The following is an 18,107-nucleotide window of genomic DNA, read 5'->3' on the forward strand; positions in this document are numbered from 1 at the left end:
GTTTCAGAATTCTTTCGTTGGCGTTCTTTTTTGAACATAGCGCCGTTTTCTTTCTCAAAGGAGCGCGGTGACATACACTTGTTTCCCTTTTTTCAGTGGCCGTTCGCTCTTTACTCTAATCGATTTCACTTTGGCATTCTGTTCTTATTCCAGCTAAAGTTTTTAAGAATTGTGTTTTTTTAATGAATTTCTCTTTTTGGGTTCTATTTAGTTCGCCACATTTTGAAAAAAATCAACGTTTTTCAGGATAAATGACATCATTAATCGATTCGAGGGTGCTCTACGAGAGTGATTTTTCCATTTTCAACGGTCGACTATGTTCTCTACGCATATCAGCTGTTACCAATAATGAAGAGGGTATTGAAAAAGTGAGATTAATTGGAGATATATTGATTTTTAAATAAAAATAATTAATTTTCAGATTCGAATAACGTCTCCTTCCGATGCTACAATTTTGCTAGATACATCGATCAGTTCTGACGAGTGTTCCAGTTTTATTGAAATTTTGAAAGAAATCTCCACGGCACGGAAAAGCGATCCATCGATTTTAGGACCACGGATTGAAACAATACATTCGGAAAATGAATATCCATTTCAAATGGTTATTGAACCGATTAACAGAGAAAAACATTCGGGAAAAACTCTTCCACTTTCTCATCCACCACCACAGGAACGATGTGATTATGTTCTTCAATTATATGCAAAAGAAAAAGTAAAACTAAATGGTCAGGATTTAATGAAAAAAAAAAAATTTCAGGTACAACACCAAAGCCAAAAAACAAAAGTGGAAGAGTTGACGAAGCAACTTCAACAAGCCAGAGTTGATTATAACACAGTGAGTTTGTGTTGTCAAAATATAGAAAATATTTTGATTCATATGGAAAATAAAAAAAAGCAATCGGCAACTTTCAGCCCATTTTTCCAATGTTCCAGTTGAAAAAAAAATTATTTTCAGATAATTTAAGTGATTTTCTATTATTTTAGACACTAATTTTCATTTAAAAATATTGGAAAACATGCCATTTTGTAGAATTGCCGCCCGCGAATAATTTTTTACAATTCTACAAAATAGCATGTTGCACCATGTTTTTCTTAAAAAATTATCGAGTTTTTTATATTTTATTTTTTAGAACTTTATTCGGTGCTTACGTTAAAAATAAATTTATTTTAAGATGAATCAAGTGGTCAAAAAAAACATATTCTGACATTAATTTTCAATGAATAAAAAAACAAAATCTTTTAATTTCTTCAAAACCGCCAAAAATATTGTATTTTCGCTTCTGAATTCAGATCTGAAAAGTACTAATTAATGAAATAATTAATCAATAACCCTATCTTTTCCAGCTAAAACAACGATGTGACTTTCAAGAAAAAGAAATTGCACTTCTCCGGCAGATTACAAGTTCCACAGGATCTGGAAATCGAAAAAGAAGTCGTGACGATTCTGAAACTACGCATATAAAAAAGCGAAGATGTGGATGTGGAGATGATGGAGAATCGTGTGGTTCTGATTGTGATGGAATGGATGATGATGAAGAAGATGAGACTGATACAGATGTTCAAATGTTTCGAGCAGCCACAGCTCAATTGCAAATGGCTGCAGCAGGAAGGAATACTCAAAATGGTAAGTATTTTGTCTGAACATTGACGAAATCTTCGCGTCGGTTTTCGATTCGCGGTTTTTTCTCTATTTTATTTTTAAAATTAATATTCTTCCCGTTTTTAATAATTCTCTCTGTGCTTTCCCTGTGTAAATATTTTCGTATTGACTTTTCGGTCAAGAAAATGAATTTTCAAAAAAAAACCACAAATTTTCAGACTAGTGACAGGAAATCGATGATGCGAAAATAAAAACAGGGAAGATACGGAAAGAATTGTTTAAAAACGCTGATGTAGGAACACGGACCACGTAACGAATATTTTAATCCAAAAATTTTCAGGCACCTCTTCACATCAAAAACTGAAACGAAAAATTCCAAAAAGTCAGTCGGTTTCTATTGGAAATGCTCGTGGAATGGTCACACTTCCCAACTTATTGCAACCAAAATTAGAAGAAAGTGACGACGGATATAATTATTCTGGACGAAGCTCGACTCAATCAAATATTGGTATAATGGTTTTTTTTTGAAAATTTCAAAAATTCGTACAATTTCCAGACAAGCTGGAGTTGGCGGTTCGTCGGGAGAGTATAGTAGACATCGGAAGAGCCGTCATTGATGGTATAAAAAACAAAACTCTAACTGAAAATCAATTGGAGGTACAGCTTAAAACTTTGAAAATTAAAAATTAGAAAGATTTTTTATAGGAATTTTGCAAAACCACTCACAGACCTAACATCTCAATTTTCCGATTCTACAAAGATTCGGAAGAATGCACCAAAGAGGAAAATGAAGCAATTATGATGGGACAAACTGTTATGGTAATTCGAATTTTTGCTGAAAAAATCTCAAATATGAATATTCTAGATGAAAATGTTGGATCCACAAGAAAAAGCAATCGCCGGAGTTCAAGCATCAATCAGCTCACTTTCAGCAAGTTTTGCGAATCAGACCAAGCTTGGACTGATCAAGCATCAGAGGCTTACTCGTTCATATGTGACTCTGCCTGTTGACTATTTCCCTTCAATCGATCTAACGGAAGCCTATAACTCATCTAATCTCTTCGGAGCCGACGCTACAATGCAGCTCACCAACTTCTACCAAACTGTGCTCAAAAACGTACGGCCTAGTTGCTCAATTCGAATTTTAAAGTATCCTTCAGGTTTTAAATCCGGTTTATATGATCTGGATCTACACATACCGGCCATCAACTGTCAGAACTTGTGACAAACATTTTGTGGAATTCCCTCAAAACGTCATTACCACGTTATTTGGTACTTGTTACAGAAATTCGAATTAATTTTCTGAAACTAATTGAATTTCAGATATGACTACCGATATTGTAGGCCTCTACCTTCCTGAATACTTACTCGACGGTGAAATTGACCCCATGGACCCGTAAGAAATTCAAACAAGTAATTTTAAATTTATTCTTAATTATATTCAGATTTCTTCTAACAATTGATGCTGTCGATCCATTTGAAGAGATTATGAGACGTCGTACCGAAAGAAAATTGGCAAACACTACATTCAATCATGCTCTTGGAAGAGCAATGTGAGGGAATCGTATTACGGGAACACAAAATCCTGAGAATGCGCATTGCGCAACATAATTGATGCGCAAAATATGTCGTAGCGAAAACTACAATAGTTCTTTAAATGACTACTGTAACGCTTGTATCGATTTACGAGCTCAATTTTCGAAATCATTTATTTTTCGATAAAATATTAAAATTAGGAAAAACGATAAAATAATACGAATAAACAAAGGAAAATATACTATCGCTGTCACTATTCAAAAATAAATTTCAAAAATCGAGCCCGTAATTCGCCACACTCACTACAGTAGTCATTTACCGAATTCCTGTAGTTTTAGATATTGTGTGCGTCAAATAGGTTGCGCAATACGCATTCCCAGAAATTTGTGTTCCCGGGAATTCCCGTAATAACCATTGTTCCGTGTTTAATTTAAATTTCAAACAGGAAAAATCTGCGGAGCTACCATTACGATCCAACAAGAGGTATTCTGTTGAATTGCAGTGAAAAGAAGAACTGCGGAATGCATTTACAATGGGAACAAATGCGAAAGTTCCGGGAGTACTGTAGGAAGGAAAATGTTGCCTGTGATGATGCGACTCCGGAAGAAATGATTGCTTTGTTAGTTTCGTCGAATTAAGGAATTTTATTAATTCAGGAATTTTCAGCAATCTCCGTGCATCTAAAGTACATTACGAAGACTATAGCCCTGGTGATGCATCTACATCGTTGAATAATATTAACCCGGCAACAGAAACTTAATTGATAATTTCTAAATTATTTTGTTTTTCACTTCACTTATTTACATCTCTTCTTAATTGTACGGTCTCGAGAATAAAAATTTTATTTCTGGTTTTAAAGGAATGAAATTTAGTGAAAATAAAAGAAACAAAAATTGAGTAGTTGCAAAATATTTAATTTTTAGGTAATGTTTCATCGGAAGAAGGAAATAAAAATGAAATGCCAAATTTTATGGAACAACTCGAGAAGTTTTCCAGTGTTATTGTAAAAGGTAAAGCTTTTTTGAGAGAAATAATTTCTAAAATTCAAAATTTGCAGGTCCAAACCTTCCATCAACCTCTACAATGAGCACAATGCACATAAAAATGGAAAATGGAAAAGAGCAATCAGGCCCTCTTCTACTACGAAATTCACCGAATGATCAAAATCAGAAAGTCGTTGGAGTTGTTCAATACGTAATATGTCAACTGTGTCCAGAAGAAGAACAAAAATCGATGGATTTATCGAATCAGAAGCAAATGGAAGAACATTTTCTGAATAAGCATGTTGATAAGGAGAAAAAGAAATGCGAAGCTTGTCCGTCGGATCAGTTTCAGCCACATAATATTGGACAACATTATCGATTGCATACAAATAGGTGAGAATTAGAACTGGCGTTTTTTTGGTTTTTTGATGTTTTTCATGTTTTTGAGAGAAAATCGAAAATCAAAAAATTGAAAAACGAAAATTTTCGATGTTTTTTTTTCGAAAAATCGAAAAAAAATGTACAGAAAATTAACCATATTTTTAAAATCCAATTCAGTTTATATTGATGAGAAAAAACATTAAAATTTCATCTAAAAGAAGAAAAAGACCAAAGTTTTAATCAAATTTTTAAAAATTCGGAAAAATGTCGGAAATATCGAAAAACGAAAAACTTTTGATTTTTCGTTTTTTTCAATCGAAAATGTTTTTGTAAAAAATTAGTTTTTATCAAAAAATCTAAAATTTTCCGTTCTTCGATTTTTCGGAAAAAATCGGAAAAAAAGACAGCTCTGGTGAGAATACAGATTTTTTGTTTTAAATTAAAATTTTAAATTAATATATTTCAGTGTATTTGCATGCGAGCATTGCGGCAAACGAGGACGTCGGAATTTTTTGAAGACCCACATTCGAACACACACTGGTGAAAGACCATACAGAGTGAGTTATACATTTGAAAATATGCTTCCCAAATATAGATCGATCAGGGAATTTTTTATTGATAAAATGTTATTTTTAAAGTTTTGTAAATTTTTCAAAAATTTTGGAATAAAAGGCTAAAAAAGGCTACAATTTAGTTAGATCCAAAGTTTTGCAGACAATGATTATCACAAAGAAAATTCGACAAAAAAAACAAAAATCGAATTTCTCAAAAAAAAAACCTTTCAATTTTTTCTTTTACAATTAAATATTAAAATTTTTTTTTACAAAATAAAATTTAAGTTGTTTAAAAAAAAAACAACATTGTTGACATTTTTGAAAAAAAAGGTTCTTACTACAATACCACTTCCAAGGCGCACTCCGTTGTATTTTGAATCGCCTTCCTGTGAAAAAAAAATTCAAAATTCTCTCTCGTATTTCAGTGTGACACATGTTCGAAATCGTTCACCGATGCCTCAACACTGCGTCGCCACGGACTTGTGCACACTGGTGAAAAGAAATATCAATGCCCGGTGTGTGGACGAGCGATTGCACGGAAAGATAACGTTAAAGCTCACATTCGAAGTCACGGAATTCAAATTTAACGCTTTTTTATTGTCTATCGAGGTATTTTTTGAGTGGAAGCGTTGCTTTTTTTGTTTTTTGGAAAATATGTAATAAATGTATTTGCACCATCACTTGTTTTTTCTTGTTCGTTTTTTGGTTTTTGCACCCTTATTAATGTCTCTAGTTCCTACAGGCATGCTTTTTTATCTAATCTAATCAAAATTTTGGAATTTTATTTGGTTTTTTGCCCAAAATCACCAAAAACGGTGCAATAAAACGAAAAGTTTTTGAAATTTCCTAAGTTTTAGTGTTTTTACAATTTTTGAAATTTAGAAATATTCGGCCATTTGGAATTTTTTTTTGCGAAATTACAAAAAAAATAATTTTAAAAATTTAGAAAAATTTTATAAATTTTTACAGTTATTTTTCAGTATATTGAGACTGTTCTCTGACATTTTTGACAAAAAAAACCTACAGACGCCGTTAAAATCGAATTTTTGCAAAAATTTTTTAAAAAAAGTTGTTTAGGATTTAAAACTTGAAATTAATTTAAAATTATCAAATTTAAAACATTTAAACTAATTTACATATCTGGCAAAATAATGTATATAAAAATTTTTTGAGAAAATTTTAATGCAAACTTTTTTTGCTTCTCCATAGTTCCATTATGTTTCCCCAATATAAAATTCTTCCAGATGAGCAACACCGAGCACAACGTCGAATCGAAGAACGTCACAGATACATTAGACGAGATTTTGTAAGTAATAATCTTTGATTTCGGAATTAAAAAATTATTTAAATGTTTTTTTCAGACGACTCCAAGAAGACATTCAGGCACGAATAGGAAGTTCAAATCACAATCTGGAAACGAATTTCGAGAGTATCAAGGATTTCGTAAGTTTTTTCTTTCTTCTTCAATATTTTTCTAAATTCATGGAAATTCAAATTTCTTCTCAATTCGTGACCTCTTGATGTGCTCTTTTCTAACAATTTATGCATCACTGTGACGCATTTTTGGTCCCATCTCATAATAGATATGCAAATTGTATTGCCTCACGCAGTCACCTCCTTCTTTCCAACTATTTCAACGCACTCATCTGTAGATTGTTTATCGTTTTCTACTGGCTCTCAGGGTTTTCACAAAATAATTGTAAAAAAACATTTAAAAAAGTTTTTATTTTTGGATAAACTTTCAATAATTTCCGGCATCCTCTTCCAATTTTTTCTCGATTTTTTCAGAAAAAAAACACAAAAATCGAGAAAAAATCGAAATTTTCTCTACGAAAAAAATCTTGTTTTGGGTACATTTTCTATGAAAATTTGACCAGGTCGACCCACTTTTTCTCAAAAATTTCAGTTTTTCATTCGCATTTTATTATCCAGACGCGAAAATGTTGCGATTTTTGCAACAAAAATACGGTACCTGGTCTCGAAACGATATTTCTTGTAAAATAAAATCGGATGTGCGTCTTCAAATAGTACTGTACTTTCAAACTTTTTTTGCTCCAAAAATTCTAACGAATCGATAAAAATTTCACAGAAGTTTCGAAGTTACAGTACTCTTTAAAGGTTATTTTACAAAAAAAACGTGTCGAGTCCGGGCACCGTATACATGGTGTATTACTATTTTACTTTCAGTTTCGGCAAATTTAATGGAATGAAAATTAAAAAATATATATATTTAATTTGAAAAAATTTGAAATATGTACGATATTAACAAATTTAAAAGTTTTTATGAGAAAATACCACCTCAATTTTTTCTTCCTTCTCCTTCTTTTGGTGTTCTGACACACAAAAAGTCAGGATTCGAGACTTTTGTGATTGAATTGCGACACGGGCGTGAGGTTTCCGTCTGAATTTTCTCTTTTTTCTTTTTCTCTATGCTTGCTCCCCGTATTTTCAGCTTTGCTCCTAGAAGCTTTGTGTTAGAAGTAATGTTTTTAGAATTTTTATCTATATATTTAACTGAAATAATAATGCTCAAAGGAGAGACCCCTCAAAATATTTTAAGGCGGTTCAAAATTTCGAAAAATTTCGTTCAAATTTTCGAACAAAATTCTATTGTTTAGATGAAATCTTAACTTTTGCCAACTTTTCTGTATCACAGTTATTAAAAAAAAGTTTTGGCATTTTTTGTGTAGTCTAATTACGAAATTAGATAAATTGATCTTATTTTGAGTATATACGTTCAAAATATCACGAACCTCTTTTTTTTCAAGGATGACTGAGATTCGCATGAAAAAAAAATAGGAAATCAGAAAATTCGGTTACAAAATGGCACGTGCGGAATGCAAAATTCAATGATCTTTTGAACTCATCTAAACATTTTTGGATTTTCAAAAATTTTCCAATTTCTCATAGTTTTCTATTTGGTGCGAAAACCAAAATATCAAAATAAGAAATCATAAATGCAAATTAAAAGATATCACATTTCTTCTTCTTATTCTTTTTCGCCGTTCGTAGCTCCTTTCTTACTCGATTTATTTGTTTATCGCCTTCTTAATCCATAATTCTCCGTTCACACTCACAGTCAGCTGAGAAGGTCCAAAGAAGTCGAAAGATTTTGAAGAAATCGAATGTGATGGTGTCATGTTACACACACCAATTTCTCCGATACTTTTCAAGTCGTCTGAAGAAGAAGAAGTCATTTTCGTTTCAATACGTCATTTGGATTATTTCGATTTCTCTTTGCATGGAGCAGAAAAATGTATCAAAAACTGAATAACTTGAGAATCAGGGGCGGCAATTGTCGTTCGGCAAATTTTTTTATAGACAAATTTGGCAAATAGGCAAACTGCCGGTTTGCCGATTTGCCGGAAATTTTCAATTCCAGCGATTTGCCGATTTGCCAGAACTTTTCAATTCCAGCATTTTGCCGATTTGCCGGAAAAATAAGAAAAATCGTTTGGCCCCACCACTGTATAGAACCATTTTAAAGGAGGAGTAGAGTTTGTGGGTATTTTGGCTAATAATTTCCAGAAATTATATCCAGTTTAGTTTTGCAAATGAACCGAAAATGCATCCACACGTCTGCTGACTAATGTCTAATTTTTTATGCAAATTGACTAGGATCAAAGTCTCACACCGAATATTCTACCTTAATTATAACTAAACATAACACCCAAAAGCGGCGGCGGCATACCATATATTAAATTGCGTTCTTCTTTTTTCGGTCAATCACCTAAACAACCACCAGGAAGTCGGTAGAAATATATATATTTAATTCATTCTATTCATGAAATCTCCACTTCAGTATTCAAATTACATGTCCTCCTCCTCCATTTCTACTCCCACTCGGTGTCCTCTTTTGGCTCTATGTCGACATATGTTCGTGTAAGAGATGCTCACTTGTATGAATATTACAACTATGTGATTTTTTATTAGAAAATTCAAAAAAAAATCCAAAATGCAGATACCAGAAGAGGAAACAGAAAAAATCGAGGATTAATGAAAATCCAACTTTTAAAAACGCATTTTTCATGTGTTACTGTCTAATCTCTTTGTTGGAATTTCTTCAATAATGAAAACTGCAAAACTAATCAGTGATTTGCTCCCCCCACTCCTTCTGATTGGTTGAAAAGTGGGTGGAGCAAGTCGATGATTGGTCATTTTACATTTTGGTGAAAATTGAACAAAAAAAAACAGATTAGTTAAAAAATATGTTCCAAATTCGAAGCGTGTCCATTTTAAATTGCGAATTGTTCAACAAATATTTCTGATTTTTAGAAATTCCCAGGTTCACACTTTTCCTATCAAATATTGTCTTATGATATCATTTTCCAACGGAAGCTGTCGATTCCCTCATTTCGTTCTATTTATCCATTCACTTACTCACTGTTTATACTTTTCGCCGAAATAGTATAAGAGACACAGTATTTCGTTCGCGGCTGTCAAAAAAGTGATAATAAAGGTAGATCAATGGGAGGAAAGTGCGAGTTTTCTCTCTGACTAAACTTTTTTCAATTGAATTTGGATTTTTATAAAATGATATAGCTTAAATTATTCAAAAAGAGATCAAATTGTAGAAAATTACCTATAAATTTTGGAATTTTTCCTTTTTCATAAATTACAAAAAATTATAAAAATTAGAACTTTAGGTTTTTATTTCTGCCCACCCCTGGTTCTGAAGTTATTCAGTTTTGATACATTTTTCAATTAGAACTCTATAAAATTTCCTATAAAAGTTGAAAATTTATAAATTCAAGCCTAAATTTCTAGCTATTAAAACTCTTTAAAAAAACTTTCTGTTTTTTGTTAATGGAATTTTTCAAGAAAGTTTTTTTTTGAAAATTGCTCATATTTACAACAATGAATACATTTTAAACTTTTCTTTTTTCCTGTAATATTAATTTTCACCAGCAATTTTTACAATTATTCCACTATTTCAACAAAAAAAATTTCAGGTTTCCCGTGCTCATGCCTACATTCCGATTCTGAATCAAATATCGAAGGATATGATCGAAATCTGCGAACGGACACAAGCATTGAAGAAAAAGACGAGTCAATTGGAATTATCCGATACGAATATCGAAGACGGAAGGTGAGTACAGGAGCTGAATCCTATTCACAATTTTTTTCCAAAAAAAAACGAAATAACTAAAAATTAGATTTTAATCACAATTGAACTAGTTAGGTATAAAATTAAAAAAAAAAGAGTTTTTTAGCAACAGGTTAACATAATTTTTTTCTCGTTTTTTTGCACATTTTTTTAACGAAAAAAAAAACGAAAAATAATTTTTTCGCCAAAAACACGAAAACCCTGAAAAATCCCATAAAATGGTATATTTCCTATATCCAATTATCCATCCTACGAATTACATAAAAACCCCAAAGGAATCCCATCAAAGATCTCGATGATGTGTGAGTCTCTTATATATCCCCCTAGCAACCATTACTGTGGTTTTATGGGAATTTGACTCTTGAGAACACGAGACCTAAATTTCGTGAAGTGGTTTTCAAGATTTCCCGGAAATTGAAAAATTGAAATTAATTTATTCCTCGGTTGGGTGGTGAGGGATTTTATATCTTTTTTGTTTTGTTTTTGACTTGAGAAACTAGCTAGACTATGGGTGGGCGGCAAACGAATTTTTCCGGCAAAATGGCAAATCGGAAAATTGCCGTAATTGAAAACTTCCGGCAAATCGGCAAACCAACAAATTGCCGGAATTGAAATTTCCGGCGAAACGGTAAATTGCCGGAATTGAAAATTTCCGTCAAAACGGTAAATTAACGGAATTGAAAATTTCCGCAACACGGTAAATTACCTAATTGAAATTTCCGGCAAAACGGCAAATCGGCAATTTGTCGAAAATGAAAATTTCTGGCAAATCGACAAACCGGCAAAAATTGCCGATTTGCCGAATGTGCTGACAAAAAAATGTCAAACGCGGCTCACCCCTGAGCTAAACCACTGGGCAATATCAAAACCCAAGTTCATTATTTATTTCTTCGAACTGATCTCAATAAATCTTGTGAGACTGCAGAGCAACAACAAGATTTCGAAAGAAGAACACGATGATAATGGGAAAACGATAAATCAGATATCGATGAGCACACACTCTTATACTCACGGACAAATGAAATCCAATGAGTTTCTCTTCTCTCCTCTTGTTTTTTTATCTTCATCAAAGGTTCTCCTCTTCTAGGTGACAGCTGACTCGTAATACTCGTTGAAAAAAAATTATATGATTTCAAGCATTAGGCTCAGAATTTCAAAAATATTCATTATCTGAATTTCGTTATTGCTAGACCCAATTTTCTAGACCGAATTCGAAAATTGAAAATATGTTAAAGTTGAATTCATATTGGTACTTCTAAATTTCAGAATATCTTCGGTATTTTACTGCAAAATTCCTCGTCGAAAATACTGTTTATCTGATGTTACTATCTAGGTTTTTGATTTTCTATTCCCTATCGTTAAATTTAAATTTCTACTTCATTTCACAAGATCCTTAAATCCAAAATCTTCCTTATTTTGCTCTCACTTCCTCGTAAAAAGATGTTTATAAACCGGTGAAAAGCATTTTTTTTGAGAAAAAAATCGACACGGAACCCATAATTGAAGCATACAGATTTATTGGCTCTTGTTTTTATTCTCTGTTCAAGACGAACCCTCCAATTATTTTCACACACAGCTTCTCCGTGTTTACCGGTCGAATTTCCTCATTTTTCTTCTCAATGTCCAGCTTCTGCCATTTTTTTCTTTCGGTCTTTTTTCAATCACGTTGAAACGACGGAAATTGGTGAGCCACTTGTCCCCCGCTCCTTCACAATTCGATTCGCCAATTTTATTTTATCGAAATGAGTTCGGACCCACCTATGTTTAGTGGGGTTTGTTGATTTAGGGTAAAAATTAGCAAAAGACCAAATTCTTAATATCTAGATAATTTTTCTTCTGAAAAAAAGACTCCGTTATCTTTTCCAAGTATCGTTGCTCTAGACTCTTCTTTTGCTTTTTTTTGAAGCAGGAGCTGCACTAGGTCAAATAAGGATGTCACTTCTGAGATTCTAGGCTCCTAGCCAGAGCTGTGCGGCTTGGAGATTTGGTATTAGGGGAAAATCTTATTTTTCTTAGATCAAGAAGTATTCAATAAGTAGAAATTGCATGAGATGGATCAAGAGACTCCGTCTAGTAAACTTATACAGTGTATTACAAAAAAGTACATCCTCTTCAATAGAAAAGTCGATTTTTCCCTGATGCCGAATCTGATAACCTCACAGGTTCGGGGCCTATAATCTCAGAAGTGACATCAGTTGCAATTCTACTTTGACCTATGACAGCTTCAGCTAAAGATACTTTAGAAGATTACGACCTTTTTACAGGAAAGCAATTATCTAATTTTTTAGATTTATTTTATTTCACATTTCAAAAAGTATCACAATATAGCGACAAACAATGTGCAAGGTTGTTCATCAAAATAAAAACAAAAATGCTCTGTTCACTTCCTCCGCCTCCTCTTTCGTTGTCTTCTTATTCTCCTCCTCTCCGCCTACTTTTTAGTTCTTAATCTTCTCACACTTCTGTTCATCCGTTCACCTAAAGCTACGGCTGGTGCCCCACTAAATTTTAACGACGTGTTTTATGAAATGCGTAACGAAACGCGGGCGGTCTCAGTAGTAACTGAGTAGTCGTTAGAAGTATTACATAATGTGTAGTGTGGCACAACGATGTCATCCTGTGCTACTTCTTTCCCCTTTTTTGTTGTGTTTCCATTCCATCTATTCTATTGTTTCGTTCCACCACCGCCAGGCGCCTCTAATGCTATTACCCTTCCTGAGGAGTTGTTTTCTGTGTTTTTATGGGTTTTGTCAGAGATTATAAATTATTGCCGGCAATTGAAATTTCCATACTAAAGATGTTCAGTTTTTTAGATTGAAAATATATCAAAGCGATAGTGTGATTATTTAAAAATTGTTTGAAATATTGTACTTTAGCAGAATGAATTTAAAATTTCCGCGCGAAGTGGTTACTGTAGCATGACCCACTTTTCGATTTAATTCTGAAATTAAAAAAAATTAAACTTTGTGAAATTATCAAGAACTTTTTCACAAGTAATACGGCTTTATATGCCGAAGATTTATGTAAATTCATGAATGGGCCTAGATTTTGGCGATTTTAAATATTTCAAAAATAGTTATAGTTATAACCATTTTACGTGGATATTCAAACATTGATAGACTACATAATAGTCGGATTTTTCCCACAATTTCTCAAAAATCTGAATTATTTAATTTTGAGTTTTCACGTAAAGTGGTTACTGTAATGTTTTTTAAACTTTTTTATCAGCTAAATATAGTTTTTTTTTCTCGATTCTATCTTACGATTACTCTCAAAAACATATCATGTTCCCATAATTTTCCCCCTTATCAATAATATTTTTCTAGCTCATTTCTTGTCTAAAAGATCTCCTTTCCCTTTCTCGTGAGAAACTGCGAATGACCAAGTGAAAGATCTTCTGAGAACTTGATTGGATTTCTAGGTTCCAACAGCTTTCTTCATTTCGAAAAAAAAGTTTGGAGCCCTAAGCAAATATCAAACACAGAAACTAATATCCTAGTGCACAACTCATTTTGATTCGCTTTTTTATTTTTTGAAAAAATAAACTGGGCATCCTTTAAGATTATGCATCATTTATTCTCTAGAACTGATCCTTTTGAAATTCCGTTAATTTTATATAACTTCTTGATTTTTGTTCAAGTCGTAATCTAAAATTAGCACTTTTAGCCTCCGGAAATAAATGATTATTGCACTCCATATGGTTCCATTGTCCTTCTCAGTCAGTTCAATATACAAACTCATGAGGACATCAAAATTAAGCTGTTGCTCATTTCTTCTTCCTATTCTTCGTCTTCCGCTCCTCCTGTCACCCTCTTCATTGTTTATTTTATCCGAAATTGAACCCGATTGACGGAAATCGTCAAAATACATTCGCAGGAGAGGGGGACACACGCTCATTCGGAGACTTGTCACCTTTTTTTCAAAGTTCTCACCAATTTGGGTTAGGCAATAAAATGAGCTACCTGACAATCACGTCATATATCGATTAGCCTTTGTTCGACTTATGGCATTGGCGTAAGATAATTTTGAAAAATGTAGTATCCAAATTATAGGGATACTTTGATTAATGGGGAGTTAACTTTAAAACTTGAAACAGTCCAAAGTTCTGAAAAAATTGAATAGCTCAGCAACTTATTTCAGAATTTTTAACTGTTCCGAGTACTTGAAAGTAAATTTCTCAATAATTGACTTTTAATTGCACTTATAGTACAGTCGCTGTACTAAATAATCACGAAATATATAATAACTGCACTAGATATTGACGCTTTTCTACCAGGAATAGTCGAACCAGTCAAACTCCCCAAGGTAGGGATTTCTGCTGAAATTCTGCCTCAATTTAGCCATTTTTACTATAATGAACTTTTAGTATTATTCTATCTTAGACGTCAGAAAATCTACAAAAGTTATGATGGAAATTGTGTTTCTATTCATTTTTTTTGGACTAGTTCAAACTTTCTATAAAGATTTGGAAAATTTATAGTTCTCACCTACTGAAAGAGGCCCTAACTTAGTGTTCAAAGTTTCATTTTCTATATTAAATGAGCAAATCTATGAAATTTGGCATATCGTAGCGAGACCCACTCGGAAAAACAGCGCGTGCCTTGTGCCTTTACAAATCGGCAAATTGCCGGTTTGCCTGTTTGCCGGAAATGTTCAATTCCGGCAATTTGCCGATTTGCTGATTTGCCGGAAAGAATCGTTTGTCGCTCACCCCTGGAATATACCCAAAAATGTACATATTTTTCTTAAAGCATATACCTTTACCAATTGTGTGTGCAGTCATAAATCTTATAGAAAGCGAGCCCGGAATCTCTCACCCGGAACCACGTTTCCCCATTCATCTCCCATTTATTTCCAGCACGACCTCCACTCCAACAACGACCAACAAAAGTCAATAGGTGTCCCCCGAGGACCTTCTACTTATTTGATTCGTTCACCGTTCTCCACCTACTCGTCATCATCATCGTCGTCAAAATCCATTTTTATTTCTTCATATTTGTTTCTCAAAATCGTCGTCTTCCTATTTTCCCGCCCTCCGTCCACCTGCAATTATAGTGCTGGTGGTTCTACATAATGGACGATTCGACGATTCGACGACGTCCACCCGTCAACTTTTCGATGAGTCTTCGGCTCATCATCATCATCGTCATCATGCTCTCCGCGTCGCAGGTTCCCGTTTCCGCGACACGAAAACCCGTTATGTGTCTGCAATGTGGTGGGGAAAAGTATGAGGGAAGTGTTAGGTAAGGAATTCAGAAAAAATAAGTTGAACAACTTTTGTGAATTAAAGTTATTCGAATGATTGTTTTTAATTTTCATTTCAAAACTAAAATAATTAAAGTTTCATGCTAGACTTCTGAATTATAAGTATTTGAATAATTTTCAGGCTGTCACGCGACGAGTGCTGTAAAGCTACCCCAATCATGTGCCTTCAAGGACAGGTAGGACTATCGATATTACCCGGGCGCAAACTTTTTTGATTAAAACAATGTTAAAAATACGGTCTTGGCACGACAAATTTTTGTTCGATGCATAATGGTGAGCGCCTTTACAGACTTCTGTAATTTCAAACTTTGAGCAATTTTTATCGATTTTTATAGTTTTTAAAATTAAAAACTTGCACAAATCATGAAAAATGCTATTCAAAAGACGATGAAAATTCCACTTCACCTAGATTTTGAAGTTACAGTACCCTTTAAAGGCGCACAACCTTTTTGAATTTGACAAACTTTTGTCGTTTCGAGACCGCGAGATTTCCCGTCAATGTAATACTACGTTAAATAAGTCTATGCAAAAGTTTGAAATCTCATATAATCATTTGTAAAACTTAGAAATTAAAAAAAAATTAATGTAATAAATCGCATTTCAACCTATTTTACATATACTATAAATTTTTAGTTCCACAAATTTTAAAATATTTTGTCTGATTTTTTTTGAAATCTACCAAGACACGACAAAAAATATTATTTTTTTAGTGTAAGATGCTCCAATGTTGTATTGGTGAAGTATTGAAAAAACAGTAGAATTGCTATAAAAAAAATATTCCAAAATTTCAAAACCTGTCTTAAATTTTGATTTCTTGAATTTTATTGAATTTTAATTACGACTCCCATTCCTCATAGATAAAATTTAAAAAAACTACTTCAAAACCTTCTCCAATTTCCAAAATTTTCAGGTTTGTCTACGAGCACTCGTCTATTCTCCGTATGGTAATTTCTTCCTATCTGGATGTCATCCCGAAGAAGATCATTTGAGTGGGTGTGATTTCCATTCACTTCCACATAATTCATCAGTTCATCGATGTGTATGCAAAGATGGTGAATGCCAAAATGATTTCCCTGGTGACTGTCCGATTAATGGAATTACTGATATTACTGTAGGTTTTCTGGGGTTATTTGGGTTCTATATAAATATGCCAAAATCCTCCTTGATTCAAAAATGTTTGGAAATTTCAAAAATTTTAAAAATTAAAAAAAAAAGATATTTCAAAACAAAAACCAATTTTTCTTCTTTTTTAGAATTAAAACATATTTTTCCATGTTTTTTATGATTAACATAAACCAAATTTGATGAAATCTTGATTTGTTTTGCTAATTTTCTTTTTAGAAAAATTCTGATCTTCCGAAAAATCGGATTTTTCGATTTACAATTTTGAACATCTGAAAATTAAGAAAACAAAATCGATTAAAAACCATCGAAATTTTTTTTTTCGATTTTCGATATTTCAACAAAAAAATGTTCTAAAAAATAATCTAAAATTTTTCCTATTCTTCTTTTTTTTTTTAGAAGAATACAATATCTTTTACTATGTTATTTCTCATTAAAATTAGACAATTTTTGATTTTTTTGTTCAGTTTCTAAAAAAACCGCTTTTCCGAAAATCAAAAAAATGCAACATAGGAAAAATATAATTTTGTATTTAAAAAAAAAGTGGGCAAAATGATAAGATATATTTCAAAAAATTTTTTTGGAATATCGAAAAATTAGAGAACGATTTGTTTTTAATTTTTCGACTTTCTCAGAAAATTGAAAAAAAATACTCTAAAAAATTTAATTTTCCGAAAAATCTTCTATCAAAATACCAAATTATTTCAGAAGCCTACAATCACAAGCACAACATCGCCACCTTCATCAACACCTCCATCACTGATATCCAGAAATCGAACGAGAAGTAACAATAGCTCTCCTCGAAATCGTCATCATCACAATCACAGTATGACAAGTAGCCATGTATTTACCCTATCAACATTCATTTCCACATGGGTCGTCGCGATTACAGTTCTTTGATCTCTTTTCTTATTTTATCACTTTCATATTTTCATTATTATATTGTTTCCCTGATCTATCTATCTAGTCACCACTACAACCGACAAAATGATGATAAATAATACCGTTCTTCTTTTTTTTTTTTGTCATCCTCCCCCCATTTTTGCTTTTCTTTTCACATTTCATCTCATTGTTTTTTTGTTCAATCTGTCCTTTAGCTGTGCTATGTTTAAGAATCAGCAATTCTACAAAATGAGCCAGTTTGAATTCTCTGAAAATAACTTTTTTCAGTTGGAACAATTGAAAAAGTGCTCGAGATTGGAAAGTTTGAGGACTTTTTCAATTGTTCCAACTAAATTCGGCTCATTTTCTAGAATTTCTGGTCGGAAAATCTCCAATCAGAAATCACACCGTCCATAGTTTGATTTTTTCGGTAGTGAATGCTCTTACCAATTTCCCCTTATCACCACCCTCCTCCCATCACACAACGAGACTCTGATTGTTTCACAAAATGATTACTTGTGTTTTTGTGACGCACTTTTTCAACTTTTTCATTTAGATTTTTTTTTCTCCCGTTTCCATGAATACGTGTATGTCCCGACGCTTTAATGTATTTTAATTTTAATATTTTATTATGAAAAATGGTTTTTTTTGCAAAAGTTGCAACAAATTATGTGTCA

At 32.7% G+C, this 18,107-nt stretch overlaps 3 protein-coding genes across 6 annotated transcripts; all 3 read left to right on the top strand.

Moving 5' to 3' along the window:
• Nucleotides 1–246: 246 nt before the first annotated feature.
• F57C9.4 (C2H2-type domain-containing protein) lies at nucleotides 247–5,734 on the top strand (the record flags this gene model as incomplete). 3 transcript variants are annotated; one of them, NM_059058.6, is made up of 17 exons in its annotated part: nucleotides 252–368; nucleotides 422–712; nucleotides 758–835; nucleotides 1,345–1,624; nucleotides 1,941–2,108; nucleotides 2,157–2,257; nucleotides 2,306–2,419; nucleotides 2,466–2,717; nucleotides 2,761–2,872; nucleotides 2,924–2,996; nucleotides 3,046–3,153; nucleotides 3,582–3,755; nucleotides 3,803–3,846; nucleotides 4,060–4,146; nucleotides 4,194–4,512; nucleotides 4,967–5,057; nucleotides 5,480–5,734. In NM_059058.6, the coding sequence occupies 17 exons, from the start codon at nucleotides 252–254 to the stop codon at nucleotides 5,639–5,641; spliced, it is 2,571 nt and encodes an 856-aa protein (NP_491459.1). In that variant the 3' UTR covers nucleotides 5,642–5,734. The 3 variants fall into 3 exon arrangements, with proteins under 3 accessions (NP_001359822.1, NP_001122489.1, NP_491459.1); NM_001372662.1 differs by having other exon boundaries at nucleotides 247–368; nucleotides 3,803–4,146; nucleotides 5,480–5,731; NM_001129017.5 differs by lacking the exons at nucleotides 1,941–2,108; nucleotides 2,157–2,257; nucleotides 2,306–2,419; ... (4 more) ...; nucleotides 3,582–3,755; nucleotides 3,803–3,846 and having other exon boundaries at nucleotides 247–368; nucleotides 5,480–5,731.
• A 564-nt stretch (nucleotides 5,735–6,298) lies between these two features.
• On the top strand, nucleotides 6,299–15,078 carry glo-2 (the record flags this gene model as incomplete). Of its 2 annotated transcripts, NM_001306531.4 has the most annotated exons (4): nucleotides 6,299–6,360; nucleotides 6,416–6,497; nucleotides 10,007–10,143; nucleotides 15,020–15,078. In NM_001306531.4, the coding sequence occupies 4 exons, from the start codon at nucleotides 6,299–6,301 to the stop codon at nucleotides 15,057–15,059; spliced, it is 321 nt and encodes a 106-aa protein (NP_001293460.1). The 2 variants fall into 2 exon arrangements, with proteins under 2 accessions (NP_001293460.1, NP_491461.3); NM_059060.3 differs by lacking the exon at nucleotides 15,020–15,078 and having other exon boundaries at nucleotides 10,007–10,147.
• clec-90 (C-type LECtin) lies at nucleotides 15,020–18,084 on the top strand. The gene is made up of 4 exons (NM_059061.7): nucleotides 15,020–15,404; nucleotides 15,548–15,602; nucleotides 16,337–16,537; nucleotides 17,257–18,084. Exons 1-4 carry the CDS (start codon nucleotides 15,235–15,237, stop codon nucleotides 17,446–17,448), a joined length of 618 nt encoding a protein of 205 aa, NP_491462.2. The 5' UTR covers nucleotides 15,020–15,234; the 3' UTR covers nucleotides 17,449–18,084.
• Nucleotides 18,085–18,107: the final 23 nt, after the last annotated feature.

The sequence above is a fragment of the Caenorhabditis elegans genome, chromosome I (assembly GCF_000002985.6).
Source record: "Caenorhabditis elegans chromosome I".
Taxonomy (NCBI): domain Eukaryota; kingdom Metazoa; phylum Nematoda; class Chromadorea; order Rhabditida; family Rhabditidae; genus Caenorhabditis; species Caenorhabditis elegans.